The sequence below is a fragment of the Sus scrofa genome, chromosome X (assembly GCF_000003025.6).
Source record: "Sus scrofa isolate TJ Tabasco breed Duroc chromosome X, Sscrofa11.1, whole genome shotgun sequence".
Classification (NCBI taxonomy): Eukaryota; Metazoa; Chordata; class Mammalia; order Artiodactyla; family Suidae; genus Sus; species Sus scrofa.
In genome coordinates, this window is record NC_010461.5 from 106,396,886 (window position 1) to 106,419,488 (window position 22,603).

The 22,603-nt window shown below is 43.7% G+C and overlaps 1 protein-coding gene across 3 annotated transcripts in view; it reads right to left on the minus strand.

Moving 5' to 3' along the window:
* Window positions 254–22,603, minus strand: part of ZDHHC9 (zinc finger DHHC-type containing 9) — a 38,965-nt gene continuing 16,615 nt past the window's right edge. For 2 of the 3 annotated variants that reach the window (XM_003135365.5, XM_021080766.1), the window contains 7 exons: window positions 19,215–19,373; window positions 11,960–12,097; window positions 10,980–11,028; window positions 9,684–9,786; window positions 8,531–8,634; window positions 8,042–8,138; window positions 254–5,928 (listed from right to left, as the gene is read on the minus strand). In XM_003135365.5, the coding sequence (XP_003135413.2) occupies window positions 5,812–5,928; window positions 8,042–8,138; window positions 8,531–8,634; window positions 9,684–9,786; window positions 10,980–11,028; window positions 11,960–12,097; window positions 19,215–19,373 (767 nt within the window). In that variant the 3' untranslated portion in view covers window positions 254–5,811. The remainder of the gene's footprint in view (window positions 5,929–8,041; window positions 8,139–8,530; window positions 8,635–9,683; window positions 9,787–10,979; window positions 11,029–11,959; window positions 12,098–19,214; window positions 19,374–22,603) is intronic. The other variant, XM_003360439.3, reaches the window with a different exon arrangement.

Below are 22,603 nucleotides of genomic sequence, written 5' to 3' on the forward strand. Positions count from 1 at the left end.
ATTTGGTGATGAGTTTTTGAGTGTTTTTTTTTTTCCTTTTTGGCCATTCCATGATATATGGAGTGCCCAAGCTAAGAATCAGATCTGCACTGCAGTTGCAACCACAGTGTGAATTCGGATCCTTAACCCACTGTGCCAGGCCAGGATCGAATCTGCATCCCAGTGCTCCAGGGACATCACAGATCCCATTGTGCCACAGTGATTTTTTTCGATCTTACTTTCCTGTCTTTTCAAAAATTTCAGCATGTGGTACTTTTTTTTTTTTTTTTTTTGGCCGCACCTGCGGCACACAGAAGTTCCCAGCCGTGACAATGCCAAATCCCCAACCACTAGGGCACCCGGAAACTCCCAAATGTGTTACTTTTAAATTTGTTACTTTCAGAATTTATTTATTTATTTTTGGTCTTTTGTCCTTTTAGGGCCGCACCCATGGAATATGGAGATTCCCAGACTAGGAGTCTAATCAGAGCTGTTGCTGCCAGCCTACCCCAGACCTACAGCAACACAAGATCCAAGCCACGTCTGCAACGTACACGACAGCTCACAGCAACACTGGATCCTTAACCCGCTGAGCTAGGCTGGAGATCGAACCTGCAACCTCATGGTTCCTAGTCGGATTTGTTTCTGCTACTGCGCCACGACAGGAACTCCTACTTTCAAAATTTAAACAGCACATTAACAGTGTAGGGGAATGGGGGGATGTTTGTTGATTTTCTGAGTTTTCTAAATATTTAGAGGGTAGAAAGGAACCTTTGAGATAATCTAGTCCAACAATTCTCAACCCTATCAGCCCCACCCCTCTCTTAGTGTATACAATACCTTGTAATGTACCCTTTGCTACCTTGAAATGAATTTCATAGTTAATATAGATATAATTTCCAGAATAGCAATATAATACACTAACTATAGTAGAAAGGAAAAATAAAAATGAGTTTCTAATAAGATAATATATATTTCAGGAGTTCCTTGGTGGCTGAGCAGGTTAAGGATCTGGCATTGTTACCGCTGTGGCACGGGTTTGATCCCTGGCCTGGAAACATCTATATGCTGCAGGCATGGCCAAAAACCCCCCAAACCAAAACAAGATAATATATATTCCAGTACGTAATGCCTGTGCAAGATCATACTAAAAGATCTAACAATCAGATGCTTCCACTTGTATATGCAGATTCATTGTGAATGCAACAACTACAAAGGACGACTAAGACAGGTACATTGTATTGGTAACTTAAAAATCCATGAATGGGGAGTTCCCACTGTGGCTCAGCAGGTTAAGAATCCAACTAGTATCCCTGAGGATTCGGGTTCGATCCCTGGCCTCACTCGGTGAGTTAAAGGATCAGGCATTGCCATGAGCTGTGGTGTAGGTTGCAGACATGGCTCGGACTCTGAATTGCCGTGGCTGTGGTGTAGGCCAGCAGCTGCAGCTCCAGTTCGATCCCTAACCTGGGAACTTTGATATGCTGAGGGTGCAGCCCTAAAATGACCAAAAAAAAAAAAAAAAAATCCATGAATGGGATTGCTTTTAGGGCCGCACCTGTGCCATATGGACGCTCCCAGGCTAGGGGTCGAATCGGAGCTACAGCTGCTGGTCTACACCACAGCCACAGCAACGTGGGATCCGAGCCATGTCCGCAGCCTACACTGCAGCTCAGGGCAACACCTGAGATCCCCTACCCACTGATCGAGGCCAGGGATGGAACCCATAACCTCATGGATACTGGTCAGATTTGCTTCCACTGCACCACAACAGGGACTCCTGGTGACATGATTTTTAAAAGTCACAACTATTGGTAAAGTTCTGAAGTACCATCTTCCCTCAGTTTACACAATTACTGCATAACTGGAAATTCAGTGTCCGATATTTAAACTATAAAAGTACGTTTTGAGTTTATTTGGATAATAATTTGACCCGGATAATCATGCTACATTTTTCTACCTACACTGATGTCCTACAGGGCATTTGATTGTTTACAGAAGCAGATTTCTACTTCCAATTCCTCTTTCATATTTATCCCAAACATGAAAAACACAATGACTCCTCCCTTCTTTGTGAGTTGGGTTTGCTTCCTTTAAAACTAATGATAGTCTCAGTTTTAGCCTTCGATACTATTTCCAGAACCCACTGCCTAAGACAGCAAGCAATTACTAGAATGTATTCTTAAGGCTTTTTGAATTATTGGAAGCACCGGTCTTCTTTAGCAACACGAAGGCACAAGAGCAAATTATCACTTGTTTAAGACCATTTACTATGATCCCTTGGTGATTTTCCCCTAGCCTGGCCCCAGCCTCAGGGGGATAAAATGAACCGAGCTGGAAGAAAAGGACTAACAGGGCCAGGCCACCAGGAGAGGGAGGAGGGCTAGGTTGCTAGGTTACCAGTTGAGCCAATCCAAGTGGTCCCAGAGAGGTACCAGACACAGTAGGGTCCCTCTCTCTGCCCCAATAGGCTGAGAACCCTCTCAAAGGAAGGGGGTCAAGAGGTGGAGGAGGGGTCCGGTCATTCACACTAGGCACAAGTAAAGAAATGAGGCAGAAGCACAAAGAAACAGACATCCCTGTATTTCTAAAACCATTCAAGTCTACTTCATTAATTGGCTTCCCCCCCAAAAAGAAGGATTTCTTTATTACAAAACACCAGAGAGTGAAAACCCACCGAACATACACATTTGCAGACTCACACAAAAGTGCAGAGATTTACATATTAAATTGCATTTAAGTTAGAAAATAGATTTAAAAACAAAATACTTCTTTGTCCCCCAACAAGGTAAAGAGATTTGGTGAGTAGGAAAAGAGGCCTTAGGTGTAAAGGCGGACAAGTCAGGGCAGGAAGAATGGAGTTGAGCTGTTACAGAATTAGAACTCACCGCTGCCGCTAGGGAAAAAAGCAAAGAGGGAGAAGGTGCTCTCTCTACTGGGGCAAGGAGGGCCCCAGGGCCAAGTGGACATGGGAAAAAAAAGGCCCCAAAGGAGTTCCCTGGTGGCTTAGCAGTTAGGGATCCAGTGTTGTCACTGCTGTGGCTTGGGTTCGATCCCTGATCCCTGGCTGAGGAACTTCTGCACGCCTCCGTGGCATGCGGCCAAACAAAACAAAAGAAAACAAAACAGGCCCTGAAGAGCCAAATTCCACCAATCCCCAGAGGTTTTGGATTCCTGCCAACCAACCTGGCCTGGGGAAGTGGGGTGCATAGGAAACCTAAGGACTGGCGAGGAAGGGGAGAGGTGGCAAGAGGTCAGCCATTGAAAGAGGGAACAATTTAAGGCCTATTCCCCAGGGAAGGAGCCATTCTTCAATCTCCCCTCTGAGCAGAACTCAGACTAGGAACAGTCCCAGCTGGTATGAATGGGACAGATCTTCAGGCCAAGGTCTTAAATGCAGAAGATTTAGAAAGGAAAAGAACAAGGGCAGAGAGTCGGAAAAAGCAGAAACTTAAAAAGAAAACAATCTTCTCACACCCGTGATCAGGGGTTTCCATTTTGACTCTTCACTTCGGAAAAAGAAAGCTTCTCTAACTGACCCAAGGGTCACCAGAAGAGCGGCTCTAGTGATCTGGCAGAGGGGAGAGGAGATGGGCTGAGAACTGGCTGAAAAGGGGTTCATCTGAGTGGCAGGTTAATTGGAAAAATCTACTATCTTCTCAACTCTCTGGCTTGGCCTTATTCTGAACTAACTAAAACTTAAGCACAACGACAACACTGAGAGAGCCAGACAAAGAATGGGAAAGTAGAGGCAGAGAGGAGAGGAATCTCATCAGAGTGCCAGTCTCCCGCTGTCCCTCTTAGGATTGCTACACTCGAATCCTGCTCCAAGGAAAATAGGGAGGTGGAGAGACAAATCTGGGAGCAGCCAAATTTCATTACTTCTCATTAACTGGGAAGAGGGAGACAGAAATTGGTAAGAAATCTTGATTACAGACCATTTAAAAAGAAATATATACCATCACTTATAAAAGATCACTAACAAAATATGTCCAAGGGGAGGCCCTGATGAGCCTGCTTTAATAACCGAGATTCACTTGCAATTAACAGCATCCATCTGCATAAAAACCATACCCTCATAAAGAACTCGTTCCCTTCATTTAATATAACCCCCTGCCCTCCCAATCTTGCTCACACTGTACATGGCCTTGAGAGCCCTTTTGTCCTGGTCCAGGAGAAGGTAAACCTCAACCCAGGATGTCCTATAGATGGATGGAGAGTTTGGGAGCTCTCCAGCCCAAGCGTCCCCCGGAACATGGAAATATGGGTAGTAACAAGCAACCCCTTCAACCCCCCCACCCCCCCACCCCCCACAAAGACATTCACGCCCCGCGGTGGTTCTTGAAATGGAAGGGGGGGAAGGAGGAGGCAGGCAGTTTGCATTAGACACAGTTTAATCACCTTCCAATAGATTAAAAGTTCTGGTTTACACTCCCTCCCGCCCCATAAGTCATCCAGACAGGACCCTGGCTTAGAGAAAAACACAGGTGCTCTAGGAAATATAGCCACATATAATACATAAATCTTCTTCCCTGAAATAGAGCAGGTCCTGAGCAGAGCTGGCTGGGGGCCGCAGCCCACCCCCAGGGGCAAGCGGCTCTGGGACTCTGCCGGTGGAAGTGCTGGAAGAGCGGGGCCCGGAGGAAGCCCCGGGTGTGGTTACCAAGCCCGAGGTGGGCCAAAGCCTTGGAGTGGGTCACCCGGGAGGGCAGCAGTGCGGGCCTTTCCCGCCTTGTGCAGCCGAGGCCTAATGGAAGTACTGGTTATTCTTTTTTTTTTTTTTTCTTTTTTCCTTTTTTTTTCCTTTTTGAGGGGACATAAGGGGAAGAGGAGAGGAGAGGAGAGCCTCTCTGTGCCTTGGTTTCCCCATTTGTGCATACAGGGCCTCGGCGGGCCGCACACAGGGAGTCTGAGGGGGTAGTGTTTCAGCGAGCACTTGGGCTTCCTCTGAGGAAAAGGAACCACTGAAGTGCAGACTCTTATTACTGCCGTTCCTGCTCCTGATGGGAGCAAGAGTCAGAAGGGAAACAAATGAAAAGGGGCTAATGAGAGAGGAGGAGAGATGAGACAGGGAGTGCGAGGAGCCATGCCGCTGGCATCTCCTAAGTTCTTGCTGAGAATGGCACGGATATTAGGAAGTTTCTGGGTAGTCTACGAGAAATGGCAATTGTTATCTATACTGCAACTACTTACATACATCTCACTGGAAAAGAGTGGGCTCGGGTGTTAGAGAGTGGACAGGTGACACAGGAGAAGCTACATGAGTAATACGAGTGGGAGCTATCTGCCCCATTCCTGAAAGGATGTGCTGGCAATGTTGGCACTTAGTAGCCAGGAGAGCCCTCCCTCCACTGTCCATCCTCCTCTACTCTGAAGGCCTCCAGAATCCAGTTCCAATTCCCCGGCCAGAGCTCTCTGTGACTGCCTCTGGATTCACGGTGTGCAGCAGCTTGAGAGGACCTGAGCCAGTCTCAAGAACCTTTAACCCCAGAATCGGGCCAGTGACCCCAGGCAGGAGAGCTGGGATCTGGAGGGGAGAGAGGGGAGTGTGAGGAGGCTCCGTGGCTGAGGCCATGGAAAACTAGGGCCAGGGTCCAAGGGACCCGTTTGTCCAGTTACCAGAGGTGACCGACATCTTCTGTGACTGCTTGGAGTCCAGAAATTAAAAAAAGTTTGCAGCAAGAAAATGCCAGTTTACAACTGGGTGAATAAAGACCAAAGGAAAAACAGTAACAGGGACAGCTTACTTGCTCTTTGTCTCGGGTTTATCTTCTCCCCTTAAATCTCTCACAGCCCTAATTGAACACAACAAAAGTCTCTTCCACAGGCGGGCTACTTCTCAGCTTCGGTCACCTCCTGCGGGGGCTCTGGGGGCTCTGGGGGCGGCATCTCTTCAGGAGTGCTGGTATCCTCCGGCATCTCGTTCGCGCTCAGATGTTCTGTCGGGGCCTGAGAAGGAAAAGGTATCAAACTCAATAGGAAGCTCTCCCTCAAGAGCCAAATGGAGCTAATCCACAGACACCGAACTCTCCCTCTGAGCCCATCAACCGCACTGATGCTACAGACACGCTGCCACCGACACCACACTCAGAACCAGGACCAGACTATCGTCTTCTCAGCAGAATGCAACTGAAGTGTATGTGAATGCTACCCTTAATCGTCTGTTGTGGACAGATAGCTCCATTATTACTCGCGATCATAATAAAAGGGCCCACAAATAACTACACAGACCGCCTTCCCTCCTTCACAGCAGAATGGCTATAACATACCTGTCTAAGAAGGCCTGACACAGCGGTTCTCAACCTCCTCTCCGTCCTAACAGAGAGCTGATCCTAATATTCATAGAGAAATTCAAGGGGGCACAGCCAAAACAACTGAATAAAAAATAAATGTGGGGGGTTCCCTTCGTGGCTCAGCAGTTAACGAACCTGACTAGGATGCATGAGGAAGTGGGTTCGATCCCTGGCCTCGCTCAGTGGGTTAAGAATCCAGCGTTGCCGTGAACTGTGGCGTAGGTCGCAGACGTGGCTCAGATCCAGTGCTGCTGTGGCTGCGGCGTAGGCCTGCAGCTGTGGCTCCGATATGAAGCCTGGGAACGTCCATATGCCGTGGGTGCGGCCCTTAAAAGCTAAATAAATAAATAAATAAATAAATAAATTTGGAGGACTCACACTTCCTAATTTCACAACTTACTACAAGGCCATAGTGATCCAGACAGTGTAATTCTGGCATAAGAATAAACATATTGATCAATGAAATAAGACTGAGAGTCCAGAAACAAACTCTCACATTTATAGTCAATTGATTTTTGACAAGGGTGCCAAGACAATTCAAAGGAATCTTCAACAAACAGTGCAGAGACAACTGGATACCCACATGCAAAAGAATTAATTTGAGTCCCCTACCTCACACAATATATAAAAACTAATCCAAAATGAATCAAAGACTTAAATGTAAGAGCTAAAATTATTAAACTCTTAGAAGAAAACAGAGGCATAAATCTTCATGATATTGGGTTAGGCAATGACAACAAAAGCACGGGCAACAAAGAAAAAAAAAGATAAATTACAGTACATCAAAATTGAATTTTTTTGTGCTTCAAAGGAGACCATCAAGAAAGTGAAAAAATACACAGAATGGGAGAATATTTGCAAATCATTTCTTTGATAAGGGACTTGTATACAGAATAAAGAACTCTTTTGGCTGAACAATAAAAAATCCTAAACAACTCAATTTAAAAATGGACAGGAGTTCCGGGTGTGGCTCAGCAGTAATGAACTCGACTGATAACCATGAGGATGTGGGTTTGAGCCCTGGTCTTGCTCAGTGGGTTAAGGATCTGGCGTTGCCATGAGCTGGGGTGCAGGTTGCAGACGCGGCTTGGATCTAGCGTGGCTGTGGCTGTGGCTGTGGCTGTGGCAGTGGCATAGGCCGGCAGCTGTGTAGCTCTGATTAGACCCCTAGCCTGGAAACTTCCATATGCCATGGGTGCGGCCCTGGAAAGACAAAAGACAAACAAATAAAAATAAAAATAAAAAAAGAAAGTTCAACTAATAACTTTTTAGGAATACACTTTATAAAGCATATCTGAGCAGGACAGCTGGGAGAGTTTCCACTACATCTGCATAGTCCAGTGAGGAAGCCCGCTTCCAGCAAGGCAACCGCATAACTAACTCCAACCCACTCCCCCCTATCATTGCTCCTATAGCGTTTATGCTTCCTTCCTCAGGGCACTTTTCACAGCATCGACTAATAGCCTGTTTTCTCCTCTCTCGTCCTCACTACACAATGAACTCCTTAAGAGCAGGGGCATCGTGTGCTTTGTTCTCTGGTGTATCCCTAGCACGAGCAGAATATTGAAAAAATGACTCGATCGTAACCTATGTCAAGGGCACAAAGATCTTAAGGCAATGTTAGGGCAGAATCAGAGACAGGGAAGTCGGAGTGACTGGACACAGAACTGCCTAATTATATCTCTAAGGTGTAAATTTAGCCTGCATCCTCTATCACCGGCTCAGTCTTAAAGTCTAAATAAACCTTTAAAAAAATCAGGAACACTTACCGGGCTCTGAGGCAAGAGGCTGGTGCTAGCCTCTTGAGTACTGGGAGGCCGACTTCCACTTTCCTCCAGTGGCAAAATACCCCTTCGATCCAGCACGCTGAAAGAGACGGGAGAGTTAACAAAGCCTCCACCTCCCCATGCACCCGGCCCCCTGAACCTCCCTGTGTGTGCTGGAAAACAGAAACCTGCCCTAGGGCAGTCCAGCCTGATCTTAGCACGCGTCTCCTGCCTTCCATTCACTTTTTCTTTCACAAACCAGGGAAGACCACGTTACCAAGGGAACAAATAGATGAAATAAGAATGAAAAAAAAGGTCAGCCCTTCAAAACAACCAGCCCATGGTCTACAGTCCATGTAGATCTGGCACCGAGGACAATCCCTGGCAAGACCTCTCTGACACCAAGAGGCCATGTTCAGATGGCACCACGTGACAGGATCAGCTCAAGTTGCTCGTCCCCAGAGTTCCAGGACCTTCTAGTCCTCCAAGTACCTGGGGGGCAAGGGGCCACACAACACTTCACAGCAGTTCTTCACAATGTTGCCATGGCTATAGGGATTCTGAACACGATTCTTCCCTGTCCATGAGCCTTTGATCTGTAAGATAAAAGCCAAGGCTTACATTAAACATTATGTTGAAGAAATACACGCTGCATGAGAAGATGAAAAAGTGCTGGAGATGGATGGTGGTAATAGTTGCACAATGTGAATATAGTAATGCCATAGAACTGCACGCTTAAAAATGGTTAAGACGATACATTTTACATTATGTGTATTTTACGACAATAGGAAAAAAAAAAAACATGCACAGCCGTGGAAAAATATTCACAATAGAGTGAAAAAAGCAGAGTGCTATGTATTATTTCTATTTAAAGATACATAATATGTTCACACAGACAAACATGGGAGCAAGTCTAGAAGACTTCAGCTCATACCGTTAATAATGGTGATGTCTAGGAGGTAAAATTACAGGGACTTATTTGCTATTTTTGGCTCATCTGTATTTTCTGATTTTCTACAATGAATATGGATTGGTTGGGTAACTTTTTTTTAATTTTTAATTTTTATTTTTTTGCTTTTTTGGGCTGCACCCACGGCCTATGGAGGTTCCCAGGCTAGGGGTCCAATCAGAGCTACAGCTGCCAGCCTACACCACAGCCACAGCAACGCCAGATCTGAGCCGCGTCTGTGACCTACACCACAGCTCACGGCAATGCCGGATCCTTAACCCACTGAGCGAGGCCAGGGATCGAACCTGCGTCCTCATGGATGCTAGTCGGATTTGTTTCTGCTGCACCACAACAGGAACTCCATGGTCGGGTAACTTTTTAAAAGCAAGGATTTTTCAATGCAACCGTCTGTCTCCGTTCCAACTCCAGAGGCAGCAGTTAGCCTTTAAGGGCCTATGAAATGCCGAAGACCTTGTGCCCAGCCAACCATTCAATCTCTTCTTCCTAATTCCCTACAGGCATTCCGCTTAACAAACCAGTCTGCTTTCTCCTACACACATCTGAGTTCACAGCCTCCATACCTGGCCTCTGCCTGCCTCAACCTCCCGGGCCCTGGAGACTTAGTTCTCTAGCAGGTAATTAGTGAATAGGCTTTTGGCAGAAGAATATGTGATGAGGAGAGAAAAGCTGACTCACATCTTCATTGGTTGTCTGGTTGAGAGCCACAAGGAAAGTGTGGAATCCAGTCAGTCCCACGACGGACCAGAGTGTGAAGAAGCAAATGAGTACTTCTAGAACAGTGAGGTGAGGTTAAGGAATGTTGAAGAAGCCAACACCAGGGGACCTGATGCCTCAGCCCATACTCCTGGCACCAGTCACACCATCTTTACTGCTCGGAATGCAGATTACAAACATATATCCATATGTAACAACAGATGAAATCTAAACGCACGGGCTATAGCCCTTATGAAAGGTAAAGGACTCCTCTTTATTCACTACAAGTAACTCTCTGACATCTCTAGTGTATTTAAGTATTTGTTTATTCAAATCAGCTCTTCAAAAGGGACATTTAGGAGGGGTTCCGAGCTAAACAATGTTGCCATCAGTGCCAATGGAAAACACATCAAAAAATAAACTTTATGAGTTCCCTGGTGGTTCACTGGGTTACGGATCCAGCATGGTCACTGCTGTGACTGGGGTCACTGGTGGGGCGTGGGTTGGATCTCTGGCCCCGGAACTTTTGCAAGCCTCAGGTGCAATCAAAACAAAAACAAACAAACAGAAACATTCATAAATGAAACAACTGGTGAAATTTGGAAAAAATTTTAAAAACTGGGGAAAAAAACCAGAATGTGATTTACAGAAATCCCATCTGAATCTCCTTTTCAGAAACGTAACTGCTGTACAAAATAAAAATAAGCCTTAGCTGTAACAGGAAGGAGGGACTTCTAGTAAGTGACACAAGTACAGCCCACTAGAGAAGGCAGGGCTGAGCCTGAGATCAGAAGGACTTGGGAGGGATGCAGTGGAGACGACAGTGAAGGAAAGATCTCCCTTTAAGCCCTGGCCATCTTTTGTTCTGGGTGTTACCACCAAGACTACTTTTTTTTTTTTGTCTTTTCAGGGCTGCACCTGCGTGGCATATGGAAGTTCCCAGGCTAGGGGTCAAATTGGAGCTACAGCTGCTGGCCTACACCATAGCCACAGACACATCAGATCCAGCTGCATCTGCAACCTACGCCGAAGCTTGAGGCAATTCCGGATCCTTAACCCACTGATTGAGGCCAGGGATCGAACCTGCATCTTTACAGAGATGTTAGGTCCATAACCCGCTGAACCACAACAGGAACTCCTAAGACCACATTTAAACATTTTAGATGCTGGCACTCTCTGACGTCTAAAAACATGAGATGGCGGAGAAGTGTGGAGAGAAAGCACGCTGAAAAGCAGTTTAAGAGGGCTTCACAGGGACATGGTGCCAGGGGAGGATATGTTCCAGGAGTTTCTTTCAATGTCTCCAGGAAGCCAATTTTCAAGGATTCTGTGAAATTGGGAGGAAGAGGAGAAAGACAGGTTAGTAACTTTAGTAAAACAAACAAACAAAAAACCCACACACGCACTCACCCTAGTGCCTACTCACTTTCTTCCCTCCCTAGTTACCGGCTGGCAAGAGATAAGCCCTGGTTCAGGCAAGGGGTCACACCTCTCTTGACTGAAGGGTTTACCTTTGCAATGCAGGGCCCAACACTGGACTAGAGTCGGGCACAAGCCAAGCACCTGGCTCCCCTGCCCTTCCCTAGCTTCCAGCTACGGGCGTGGAGGAGGATATCCATTCTTGGATGCAAAAAATCAAAAATATCCAAGAGAAATCCTCTCTCTTCACCAATCCGTATCTCTCCATTGTTCAAAATGCAGCTCTGAACTCCTCTCTTACCAGGAAGCTGCCATGATTAAGACCGCTCCTTTCACTCCACATCCCATCTGCCTTTGGGCTGTTTTGTGTGTGTGTGTGTGTGTGTGTGCGCGCGCGCGTGCATGTGCACACACCCAGGTGCATATTTTCTATCTTCCAAAGTAGACCATGAGCTACCAAAAGACACTTATTTGGTATAACCCCTGACACAAGGCAGGTCTTAAAAGTAGAAGAGAGGACCCATACAGCTAAAAATACATCCCCAACCTTTGCGATCACCTCATAAATGCCCAAAACTCTAGGCACAGAGCAGTAATTACGGTCCCGGTCCCCAGCAGAGGGCCACTGAGAAAGCCAGCACACTCAGTAAACACTGACGGGTGTGAGCTGAGGGTTGGAGCCCTGCTCAAGAGCAAAGGGGAATGCTCGCTTTTAACTGGTCCTAGGTGCCTTGCCCATGGTAAAATCCCAGCGCAAATACACAACCACTCCCTGGCTGTCCTCAAGGCTTCTCCCACCACCCGCCCCTCCAACAACAGACAGTGCCCTGCATACTCACTGAGGGCCACATAGACGATGTTGAAGGCGAAGACGTAGATGGTGAGGAGGGAGAGAGAAAGGATGAAGAGGTAGAAGTAGCGGTAGTTCCTCTTTCCAACACAATTACCCACCCAGGGGCAGTGATGGTCGAAGCGCTCTGTGAGAGAAAGAGAGATTCCAGGGCCAAAGCCTCCAAAACCGAGCACAACCTCGCCATCCCACTTAATAGCTCATTCAAAGACCTTCGCCCCATCCCTGCCTATTTCAACTGTAAAAAAACACTGGGTTTCATTCTTTGCTTTTCCACAATGTTTTCATAGCCATCTACTCTGATGCCCACAATCATACTGGAAGTTGGGCCAAAGAAGATACTCTTTTCTCCATTTTACAGATGAGGAAACTGAGGCACTGAGGGGTAAAGTGCTCTGCCTCACAGCCAGTTAACAGCAGAGACTTTGCTTTTCCAAAGAAAAGCCTTAGTAGGTGCTTCTACTAAGTACAGGAAAAAGAAATAGGTGTAAACAGCCAAGGAACTTTTGAAAAATGAGTACTGTGGTTTTTCTTAACCTCCAGTGAGTAAAAAATTATAAACCTACAATACTTTAAGTGCTGTAGCATAGCTCAAATGGAATGGAAAGCACCCAGAAATAGACTCTAGAATTTGTAAAAATGTACTGTCTGAGAATGGCAGCAGTGTAAAACCCGGGGTGAAAGGAAGTATTATTCCATTGACAACTCAGAGATAATTGGCTCCTTGGTTGAAATTAAGGTTAGATCTTTTCCCCTCACACTACATATCAAAATTAATTCCAGATGAATTAAACAGTTAAATGTAACAACAGGGAGTTGCTGCTGTGGCACAGCAGGTTAAGGATTCAGTGTTGTCTCTGTGGTGGCTTGGGTTGCTGCTGAGGCATGGGTTCGATCCCTGGCCTGGTGCAGTGGGTTAAGGACCCAGCATTGCCACAGCTGTGGTGTAGGTCACAGCTGCAGCTCAGTTTTGATCCACGGCCCAGGAATTTCCACATGCCATGGGTGCAGCAAAAAAAAATTAAAATAAAAAAAAAAAAGTGAAACCTTAACATAATCATAAAAATAACAGAAGAGAACACAAATGACAATGAAAAATAGATTTGACTCCATACACACAAAAAATCATATATGTTAAAAATACTATAAAGAAAATTAAAGAAGAAAAAAGCCCAATAGGAATGTATGTAAATTTTGTAATTTAGTCTACAAAAAGTCCTTACAAATCAATAACAAAATATACATACTCCTTCAAGAAAATAATCAAAAGGCAAACCAGTTACTAAATACCACACAAACATATATTTAAGTATTTCCAGATTCACTGATAACTCAGTGCAATACTAATACAACAAGACACATTTTGCCTATCAAAATAAGAATATGAAAAACAATATCCAGCGCTAGTGAGAACAAGGTAAACCATACACTCAAATATACTGTTTGTGGGAGTACAAATTGAGAGAACCTTTTTGGAAAGCAATTTCATCATATGTATCAAGAGCCTTAATAATGCTCACATCCCTTTGACAGAATAAATCCATTTTCAGTAATTTCTCATAAAGAAATAGAGATGGGCACCGAAATCTAAGTTCAATAATTTTTTTTTTCCCTTTTTAGGGCCACACCTGCGGCATATGGAGGTTCCCAGGCTAGGGGTCCATTCGGAGCTACAGCTGCCAGCCTACGCCACAGACACAGCAACGCAGGATCTGAGCCCTGTCTTCAACCTACGCTACAGCTCACAGCAATGCCACACCCTTTAACCCACTGAGTGAGGCCAGAGATCGAACCCACAACTTCACGGTTCTTAGATTTGTTTTCTCTGTGCCACGATGGGAACCTCTAAATTCAATAATTTTAATTAAATTTTTATTGTGGTAAAATATTTAAAACATACAATTTGGCATCTTAACCAATTTTAACTGCAAAATTCAGTGGCATTAATTACATTCACAACATGTGCAACCATCAGCACTACCTATTTCCAAAAATGTTTATCACCCCCAAAAAAATGCTGTACCCCTTAAACAGTAACTCTCCATTTTCTTCTTCTTCCAGCCCCTGGTAACCTTTAATCTTCTTTCTATCTCTATGAATTTGCCTATTCTAAAAATTTGATTTAAGAATTACATAGGAGTTTCCGTCGTGGCTCAGCAGTTAAAGAACCCGACTAGCATCCAATGAGGACATGGGTTCGATCCCTCGTCTTGCTCAGTGGGTTAAGGATCCAGTGTTGCCCTGAGCTGTGGTGTAGGTCACAGATGCAGCTCAGATCCCGAGTTGCTGTGGCTGTGGTGTAGGCCGGCAGCTGCAGCTCTGATTGGACCCCTAGCTGGGAACCTCCATATGCCACAGGTGCGGCCCTAAAGACACACACACACAAAAGAATTAAATAAGAATTAATTAAATTAATTAAGAATTAAATTTAAGAATTAATTAAATATTAGGTGGAAGCCTTTTGTATCGGGCTTCTTTCATTTTAGCATGCTCTGTTTGTTTGTTTATTTTTAGGGCCGAACCTGTGGCACATGGAAGTTCCCAGGCTAGGGGTCAAATCGGAGCTACAGCTTCCTGTCTACACAATTGCCACAGCAACACAGGATCCAAGTCTCATCTGTGACCTATACCGAAGCTCATGACAACGCCAGATTCTTTAACCCACTGAGCAAGGCCAGGGATCGAACGCATATGCTCATGGATACCCATATCCCTATCCTAATCGGCTGTGTCACAATGGGAACTCTTCATTTAGCATGTTTTTAAGACTCATCCATGTTGTAGCATGTATCAGTACTTCATTCCTCCTTAGGACTAAATAATATTCCGTTGTGTGGCTATACTACACTTTTTAATCCACTGGTCTGTTGGACGCTTGGATTGTTTCCATCTATTGGCTATTGTGAATAATGTTGCTATGAACACTGATGTACAAGCGTGTTTGAGTTCCTGTTTTCAATTCCTTTTGGTATTGTTATGGACAATTGTGTCCTCCCCCAAAATTCATATGTTGAAGCAATCCTTAACTCCCAATGTGACTGTATTTGGAGATAGGGCCTCTAAGGAGGTAACTAAAGTTAAATGAGGTCATAAGGGTAGGGCCCTAATCCAATATGACTGACATCACAACTTATAAGGAGAAAAGGAAGAGACACCAGAAGTGCATGAGCACAGAGAAAAGGCCATGTAAGGGTATAGCAAGAAGGCAGCCACCTGCAAGTCAGAGAGAGGGGCCTCACCAGAAATCAACTCAGCTGGTACCTTGATCTTGGACTCCTAACCTCCAGCACTATGAGAAAATAATTTTTTTTTATTTAAGCTATCCAGTTTGTGATATTTTGTTATGGGAGCCTGAGCACACTAAATCCCGGTATATATCCAAGAGTGGAATTGCTGAGTCGTATAATTCTTTTTTTTTTTTTTTTCCTTTTTCCTGCAGTACATGGAAGTTCCCAGGCTAGGGGTCAGATTGGAGCTGCAGCTGCTGGTCTATGCCACAGCCACAGCGATGCCAGATCCGAGCCCCATCTGCGACCTCCGCCACAGCTTGTGGCAATGCCAGATCCTTAACCATAGAGCAGGGCCAGGATCGAACCTGCATCCTCATGGACACTATGCTGTGCTCTTAAACTGCTGAGCCACAACGGGAAATCCTCATATAATTCTATGTTCAACTTTTAGAGGAACTGCTAAACTGTTCTTCACGATGGCTGCACCATTTTACATTCCCACCAGAAATGAAGGCTCCAATTTCATCACATCCTTAAATTTAATTTTTTTTTTTGTCTTCTTAGAGCTGCACTCGCAGCACAAGGGGGTTCCCAGGCTAGAGGTCGAATCGGAGTTATAGCCGCTGACCTACACCACAGCCACAGCAACAGAGGATCTGAGCCTCATCTACAACCTACACCACAGCTCATGGCAACACCAGATCCTTAACCCACTGAGTGAGGCCAGGGATCGAATCCGCATCCTCATGGATACTAGTTGGGTTCGTTAACCACTGAATCACAACGGGAACTCTAAATTTAATAATTTTGATTGCAGTGTCATAATAATAAAATGAGATCATGATAATGTCTATTGATAGGCCTAAATAAACTAGAATATAGACATATGATTGATTATGCAGTCATTAAAATAATATATTTTTTAAACATGTAAGATGTAGAAAAATGCTCAGCATATAATGTTAAGTGACAAAGGCAGGACTAAAAACTATCATGTGTGATCCAATTTCATAAACAAGGGAGAGACTAGAGGCAAATATAGCAAAATGGAGAGTGAGTTTGAGATTAAGTTTGGAATTTTTTTTTTTTTGTCTTTTTCCTTTTTGGCTGCACCTGCGATATGTGAAAATTCCCAGTCCAGGGACTGAATCTGAGCTGCGGCTGCTGCCCTACACCACGGCTGTGGCAATGCCAGATCCTTAACCCGCCATTCCGGGCCAGGAGTTGAACCTGCGCCATCACAGAGAACGCCGAATCCTTAATCTGCTGCACCACAGCAGGAACTCTGGGATTAGGTTTTATTTACATCTGTTACTTCCCATATTTCCTACAATGAACATGGACTGTTGTAATGAATCAAAAAAGCACAAAGAATAAAATACATCATTTTTAAGGCACAATGAGTTGTGTACCAGTCAAAAAATAAGCTTGTAAGAATGGTGCATCTCCTGGCTAAAGGGCTGCAATACATCTTTTCTGAAAAGGGAAGGAAGACAGCCTTACTTTAAGCAAACATGCCATATAAATCTACATATCTGCAGCTTTATACAGGTGTATTTTTACTATATTATAAATCACACCTCTATCTGATAATGTAAGTAATATATGTTGACTGTAAAAAAAAAAACGTGAAAGTAATTCTTTTCTAAGGAAGGAAACAAAATCCTTTATTAACCCCACAATCTATAGATAACAAACAATAAGCATTCTAGAATACTTCCTTGCATAATTCTTTATACATATTTATATCTTTTAAATGTGTAACTGAGATCACACGATAAACATAGCCTATCTTCTCTTTTACTTCATTTAGCTTTCTTAGCATAAGCTTTTCCCCAGAGAAGTGTACTCTATGAGTGTCCCACAATTTATGTGACCATTTGTCTACTGGAGGAAAACCAGGTTCTTTCCAATTTTTCATTATTACAATAATCTGCAGATAAATACGTACATACCTAAATCTTTTACCACATTCCTAATTTTCTTGGGATAGAGCCCTAGAAAGTGAGTCACTGGCTTCAAAGGGTATATGTATTTTAAGGCTTTTATAACTTTTACTAGGTTGCCTTCCAAAAAGTTTGTTTCAGTTTACACTCCTATTGGTGTAGGACTAGGCATTATCAGGTTTTCCTTGCTAATTTTCTAGATGAAAAAAGATCTTATTTTAATTTTTATTTCTTTGATTTTTAAGTAGAGATGAACATTTTTTTTCCTGTTAACTACTTAATTGTAATTGTTTTATCTGCTATCCATATTTCTACTAAAACATTAAAGATTCTTTTTGAAAAAAATGAGTTATGTTTAAGAATATTAATAAGAAGGAATTATTTCTGAAAACCTTTATATCAGACTTTCTTGAAATATCAACTTTCCTGGCTCACTTAAAATGAGTTTCAGAGTTCCCATTGTGGCGCAGTGGAAACGAATCTGACTAGTAACCATGAGGTTGCGGGTTAGATCCCCGGCCTTCCTCAGTGGTTTAAGGACCTGGCGTTGCCATGAGCTATGGTGTAGGTCGCAGACTCGGCTTGGATCCTGTGTGGCTGTGGCTGTGGGTCCGATTTGACCCCTAGCCTGGGAACCTCCATATGCCGCAGGTGCAGCCCAAAAAAAACCAAAAAAAAAAAAAAAATGAGTTTCAACTACAAAAGTCCTATCTACATACAGCTTTTTACCATACAAAGTAAGATACATCTTCCTAACCTTAGCCTAAAATGAACTGGCTAATAAGAGGAAAGCAGTGCACTCAGGCATGCTCCATGGCATATTCAAAGAATGCTGGAAGTTCTCTTGTGGCACAGAGGGTTAAGGATCCGGCACTGTCACTGGGGTTGCTGGGGTGGCATGGGTTCAATCCCTGGCCTGGGAACTTCCACATGTCATGAGCGTGGCCAAAAAAAAAAAAAAAAAAAAAGCTGGAAATATGCCTATTGATAATATAAGGAAATACACATTGCTTATCAACAGACATTTACTGCCTGTTTTTTTATTTTTCCCAGGGTTCAGCAGTGATTACAGTGATTACAACTACGTCACATATATGCAGATAGAAGCACAGACCCCTGTAATATGCACACATATACCCACCCTTGCAGAAACAAAGAAAGAATAAATGAGGGTGTTGGAATCAGACCTGTTCCAGCTTCAGCTCATACTTATTTTATATGAAGCTACACAAAGGTGCTTCACCTGTTTCCTCATCTATAAAATGGGGATAACACCTATCTTACGGGGTTCTTACGAGTCTTTTTTTTTTTTTTTTTTTTGTCTTTTTGTCTTTTTAGGGCCGCACCCACAGCATATGGAGGTTGCCAGGCTAGGGGTCGAATCAGAGCTGTAGCCGCTGGCCTACGCTACAACCACAGCAACGCAGGATCTGAGCCGCGTCTGCGACCTACACCACAGCTCACTGCAACACCAGATCCTTAACCCACTGAGTGAGGCCAGGGATCGAACCCGCAACCTCATGGTTCCTAGTCGGATTCGTTTCTGCTGCACCATGACGGGCACTCCCAAGAGTCTTAAATGAGAGAAAGGAAAAGCACTTAGCATAGTGTCCGGTATTTACTAGGAATTCAATAAATGCTGGCAACTTTCCTCTTCTTGGGAACACGACTTCTTATTCAGCCCTTCCCTCCCCGATGCTGCCCTCCAGTGGACTGGGACTCTCCTCCCCTTATATAGGGTAGTTTCCCCTTGACACAGATCCAGTAGAGGACAATTCAGATTTGAAAAACAGGTGAAGTTTATTTTCTCATTTACCAAAGAGGTTTTTTTTTTTTAATTTCGGACTGAAGGATATTTAAATTATGATTTGATCTACAGAAGTATAGTTGATTTATAATTGTTCAGAAGCTTGTTCCCTAGCTAAAGTTTCCTAATTACATCTAGCTTGTTTCCTATCTAAAATCTATCCTCCCACCCCCACTGATTTTTCCTGAGAAAAATCACCCTGACCCTCTTCTTCAACTCAGGCTTCCCCCCCTCAGGCAAGATCCCTTTGGTTTTACTCACCCACGCAGTTGTCACAGATGCTGCAGTGAGAGGCCCGGGGAGGCCGGAAGATCTTGCATGTGTAACAGTACTTCAGCTTCACGATCTGGTTGTTTATCTGGAAATTCTTGATGCGAGGGGGTGGTCGCTGGCCTTGGGGGACCGCACCATTGGTAGCTTCTGTAGATCAGTAAAGACAGTGAACAGCCCTGCTAGCTGTTATTTGAGCCCCAAAGTCTCACCACCTCTCCAAGAGCAATGGGAGGAATCAAAGCTTCCCTAGGCCCACAGGCTCCAGGCTGGCATTTCCAGACTAGACTCTCAACATCATAGAGGATCCTCCCCAAATTCCACTGAGTGCCACGTAATCATTTTGTGTACATATATAAAACTGTTTCTTGGATTTCTCTTGTGGCACAGCGGGTTAAGGATCTGGTGTCACTGCAGTGGCTTGGGTCACTGCTATGGCCCAGGTTTGATCACTGGCTTCGGAACTTCAGCATGCTGCCAGTGTAGCCCCCCCCCCCAAAAAAAACCACCAGTGTTGGCGAGGATGGGGAGAAGGTATTTTTTTTACATTACTAGTAAGCAATATGGCACCGACTACCAATATTTTATTATTTTATTTTATTTTAGTGCCTCACCTATGGCATATGGAGGTTCCCGGGCTAGAGGTTGAATCTCTGATGGCCTATACCACAGCCACAGCAAGATCAGGCCCAAGCCACATCTGTGATCTACTCTGAAGCTTGTGGCAACGCCATATCCTTAACCCACTGAGCGAGGCCAGGGATCAAACCCACATCCTCATGGATACTAGTCAGTTTCTTTTTTTTAAATTTTATTTAAAAAAATTTTTTAATAATGACTTTTTTATTTTTTCCATTATAGCTGGTTTACAGTGTTCTGTTAATTTTCTACTGTACAGTAAGGTGACCCAGTCACACATACATATACACATTCTTTTTTCTCACATTATCATGCTCCATCACAAGTGACCAGATATAGTTCCCAGTGCTATACAGCAGGATCTCATTGTTTATCCATTCCAAAGGCAATAGTTTGCATCTATTAACCCCAAATTCCCGGTCCATCCCACTCTCTCCCCCTCCCCCTTGGCAACCACAAGTCTATTCTCCATGTCCGTGATTTTCTTTTCTGTGGAAAGGTTCATGTGTGCCATATATTAGATCCAGATATAAGTGATATCATATGGTATTCGTCTTTCTCTTTCTGACTTACTTCACTTAGTATGAGAGTCTCCAGTTCCATCCATGTTGCTACAAATGGCATTATTTTGTTCTTTTTTATGGCTGAGTAGTATTCCACTGTATGTGTGTGTGGGGGGGGTGGTTTTGGCTGCACTGGCAGCATGTTGAAATTCCGAAGCCAGTGATCAAACCTGGGCCATCTTCTTAACCCAGTCATCTGTTGATGGACATTTAGGTTGTTTCCACGTCTTGACTATTGTGAATAATGCTGCAATGAACATGTGGGTGCATGTGTCTTTTTCCAGGAAAGTTTTGTCCAGATATATGTCCAAGAGTGGGATTGCTGGGTCATATGGTAATTCTATATATAGTTTTCTAAGGTACCTCCATACTGTTTTCCATAGTGATTGTACCAACTAGTCAGTTTCTTGACCCACTGAGCCACAATGGGAACTCCCGCCTACCAAAATTTTAAATGTGTATAATCTTGACCCAGGAATTCTACTTCTAGGAACTTACCAAAATTACAAAGTGGTAGGGCGTTCCCTCGTGGCTCAGCAGGTTAAGGATTGGGCTTTGTCACGCTGTGGCTCTGGTTACAGCTGTGGCACAAGTTCCATCCCTGGAATGAGAACTTCCACATGCCCCAGGCATGATCAAAAAAAAAAAAAAAAAAAAAAAAAAAAACGACAGAGGTGTACGAAAGATGTTAACACAAGATATTTGTCACAGAGTCCCTTTTAATAGTGAAAGACTGAAAATAACCTCAATATCAAAATAGGAAGTTGGTTAAGTAATTTATGATACACGCATGGATTGAATATTATGCAGCCATTTAAAATGAGCACATCATTTTAAATGATGACACAGGGAAATGTTAAACACTATGTTGAAAAATGAAAATGTACTAAATATATAACCACTGTATGATCCAGCAATCCCACTCCTGGGCATCTATCAGGAACAAACTATAATTCAAAAAGATACATGCAACTCAGTGTTCACTGCAGCACAATTTACAATAGCCAAGACATGGAAGAAACCTAAATGTCCACTGACAGAGAATTAGATATACATATATACAATGGAATATTACTCAGCCATAAAAAGAATGAAATGCCATTTGCAGCAACATGGATGGACCTAGAGATTATCATACTAAGGAAGTGAAGTCAGACAGAGAAAGACAAATATCATAAGAGATCACTAATATGTGGACTCCAATAAAAAATGATACAAAAGAACTTACAAAAGAGAAACAGACTCAAAGATTTTGAAGCCAAGAGTTCCCAAGTTGGCTCAATGGGTTAAGCATCTGAATAGTATCCATGAGGATGCAGGTTGATCCCTGGCCTCGCTCAGTGGGTAAAAGGATCCAGTGTTGCTGCAAGCTGCAGTGGAGGTCACAGATGTGGCTCAGATCTGTGGCTATGGCATAGGCTGGCAACTGCAGCTCAGATTCAACCCCTAGTTTGGGAACTTCCATATGCCATGGGTGCAGCCCCAAAAAGGGGGAAAATAAAATATTTTGAAACCAAACTTAGAGTTACCAAAGGGGACATGGGTGGGGGGATAAATTAGGGGGTTGGGATTGACACATACACACTACTACATATAAAATACAGGAGTAATAAGGACCCACTGTATAGCACATGGAAATTCACTCAATACTGTGTAATAATCTATATGGGAAAAGAATCTGAAAAGGAATGGATATATGTATATGTATAACTGATTTAATTTGCTGTATGCCTGAAATTAACACAACTTTGTAAGTCAACTATATTCCAATAGAATTTAAAAAAAATAGTTTAAAAAAAGATAAAGTGTACACAAAACAGAAGCATGTACTAGAGTTCTTGCTGTGGAGCAATGGGGTCCTGGCATTCTTGCAGCACCAGGATGCAGGTTCCATCACCAGCCTGGCACAGTGGATTAAAGGATCCAGTGTTGCCACGGCTGCAGCATAGGTCACACGCAGCTGCGGCTAGGATCGGATCCCTGGCCCCGGAACTCCATATGCCACAGGGTGGTCAAAAAACAGAAACAAAACAAAACAAAATTCCTGATTTTTTAAGATTTGAGATTATATTATAAACACAACTTTATACCCTATATTTTTCACTTAACATTACACAGTGAGCATTTTTCATGGTTAATTTTTTTCTGAAAACATCGTTACTGGCAATACAATTTTCC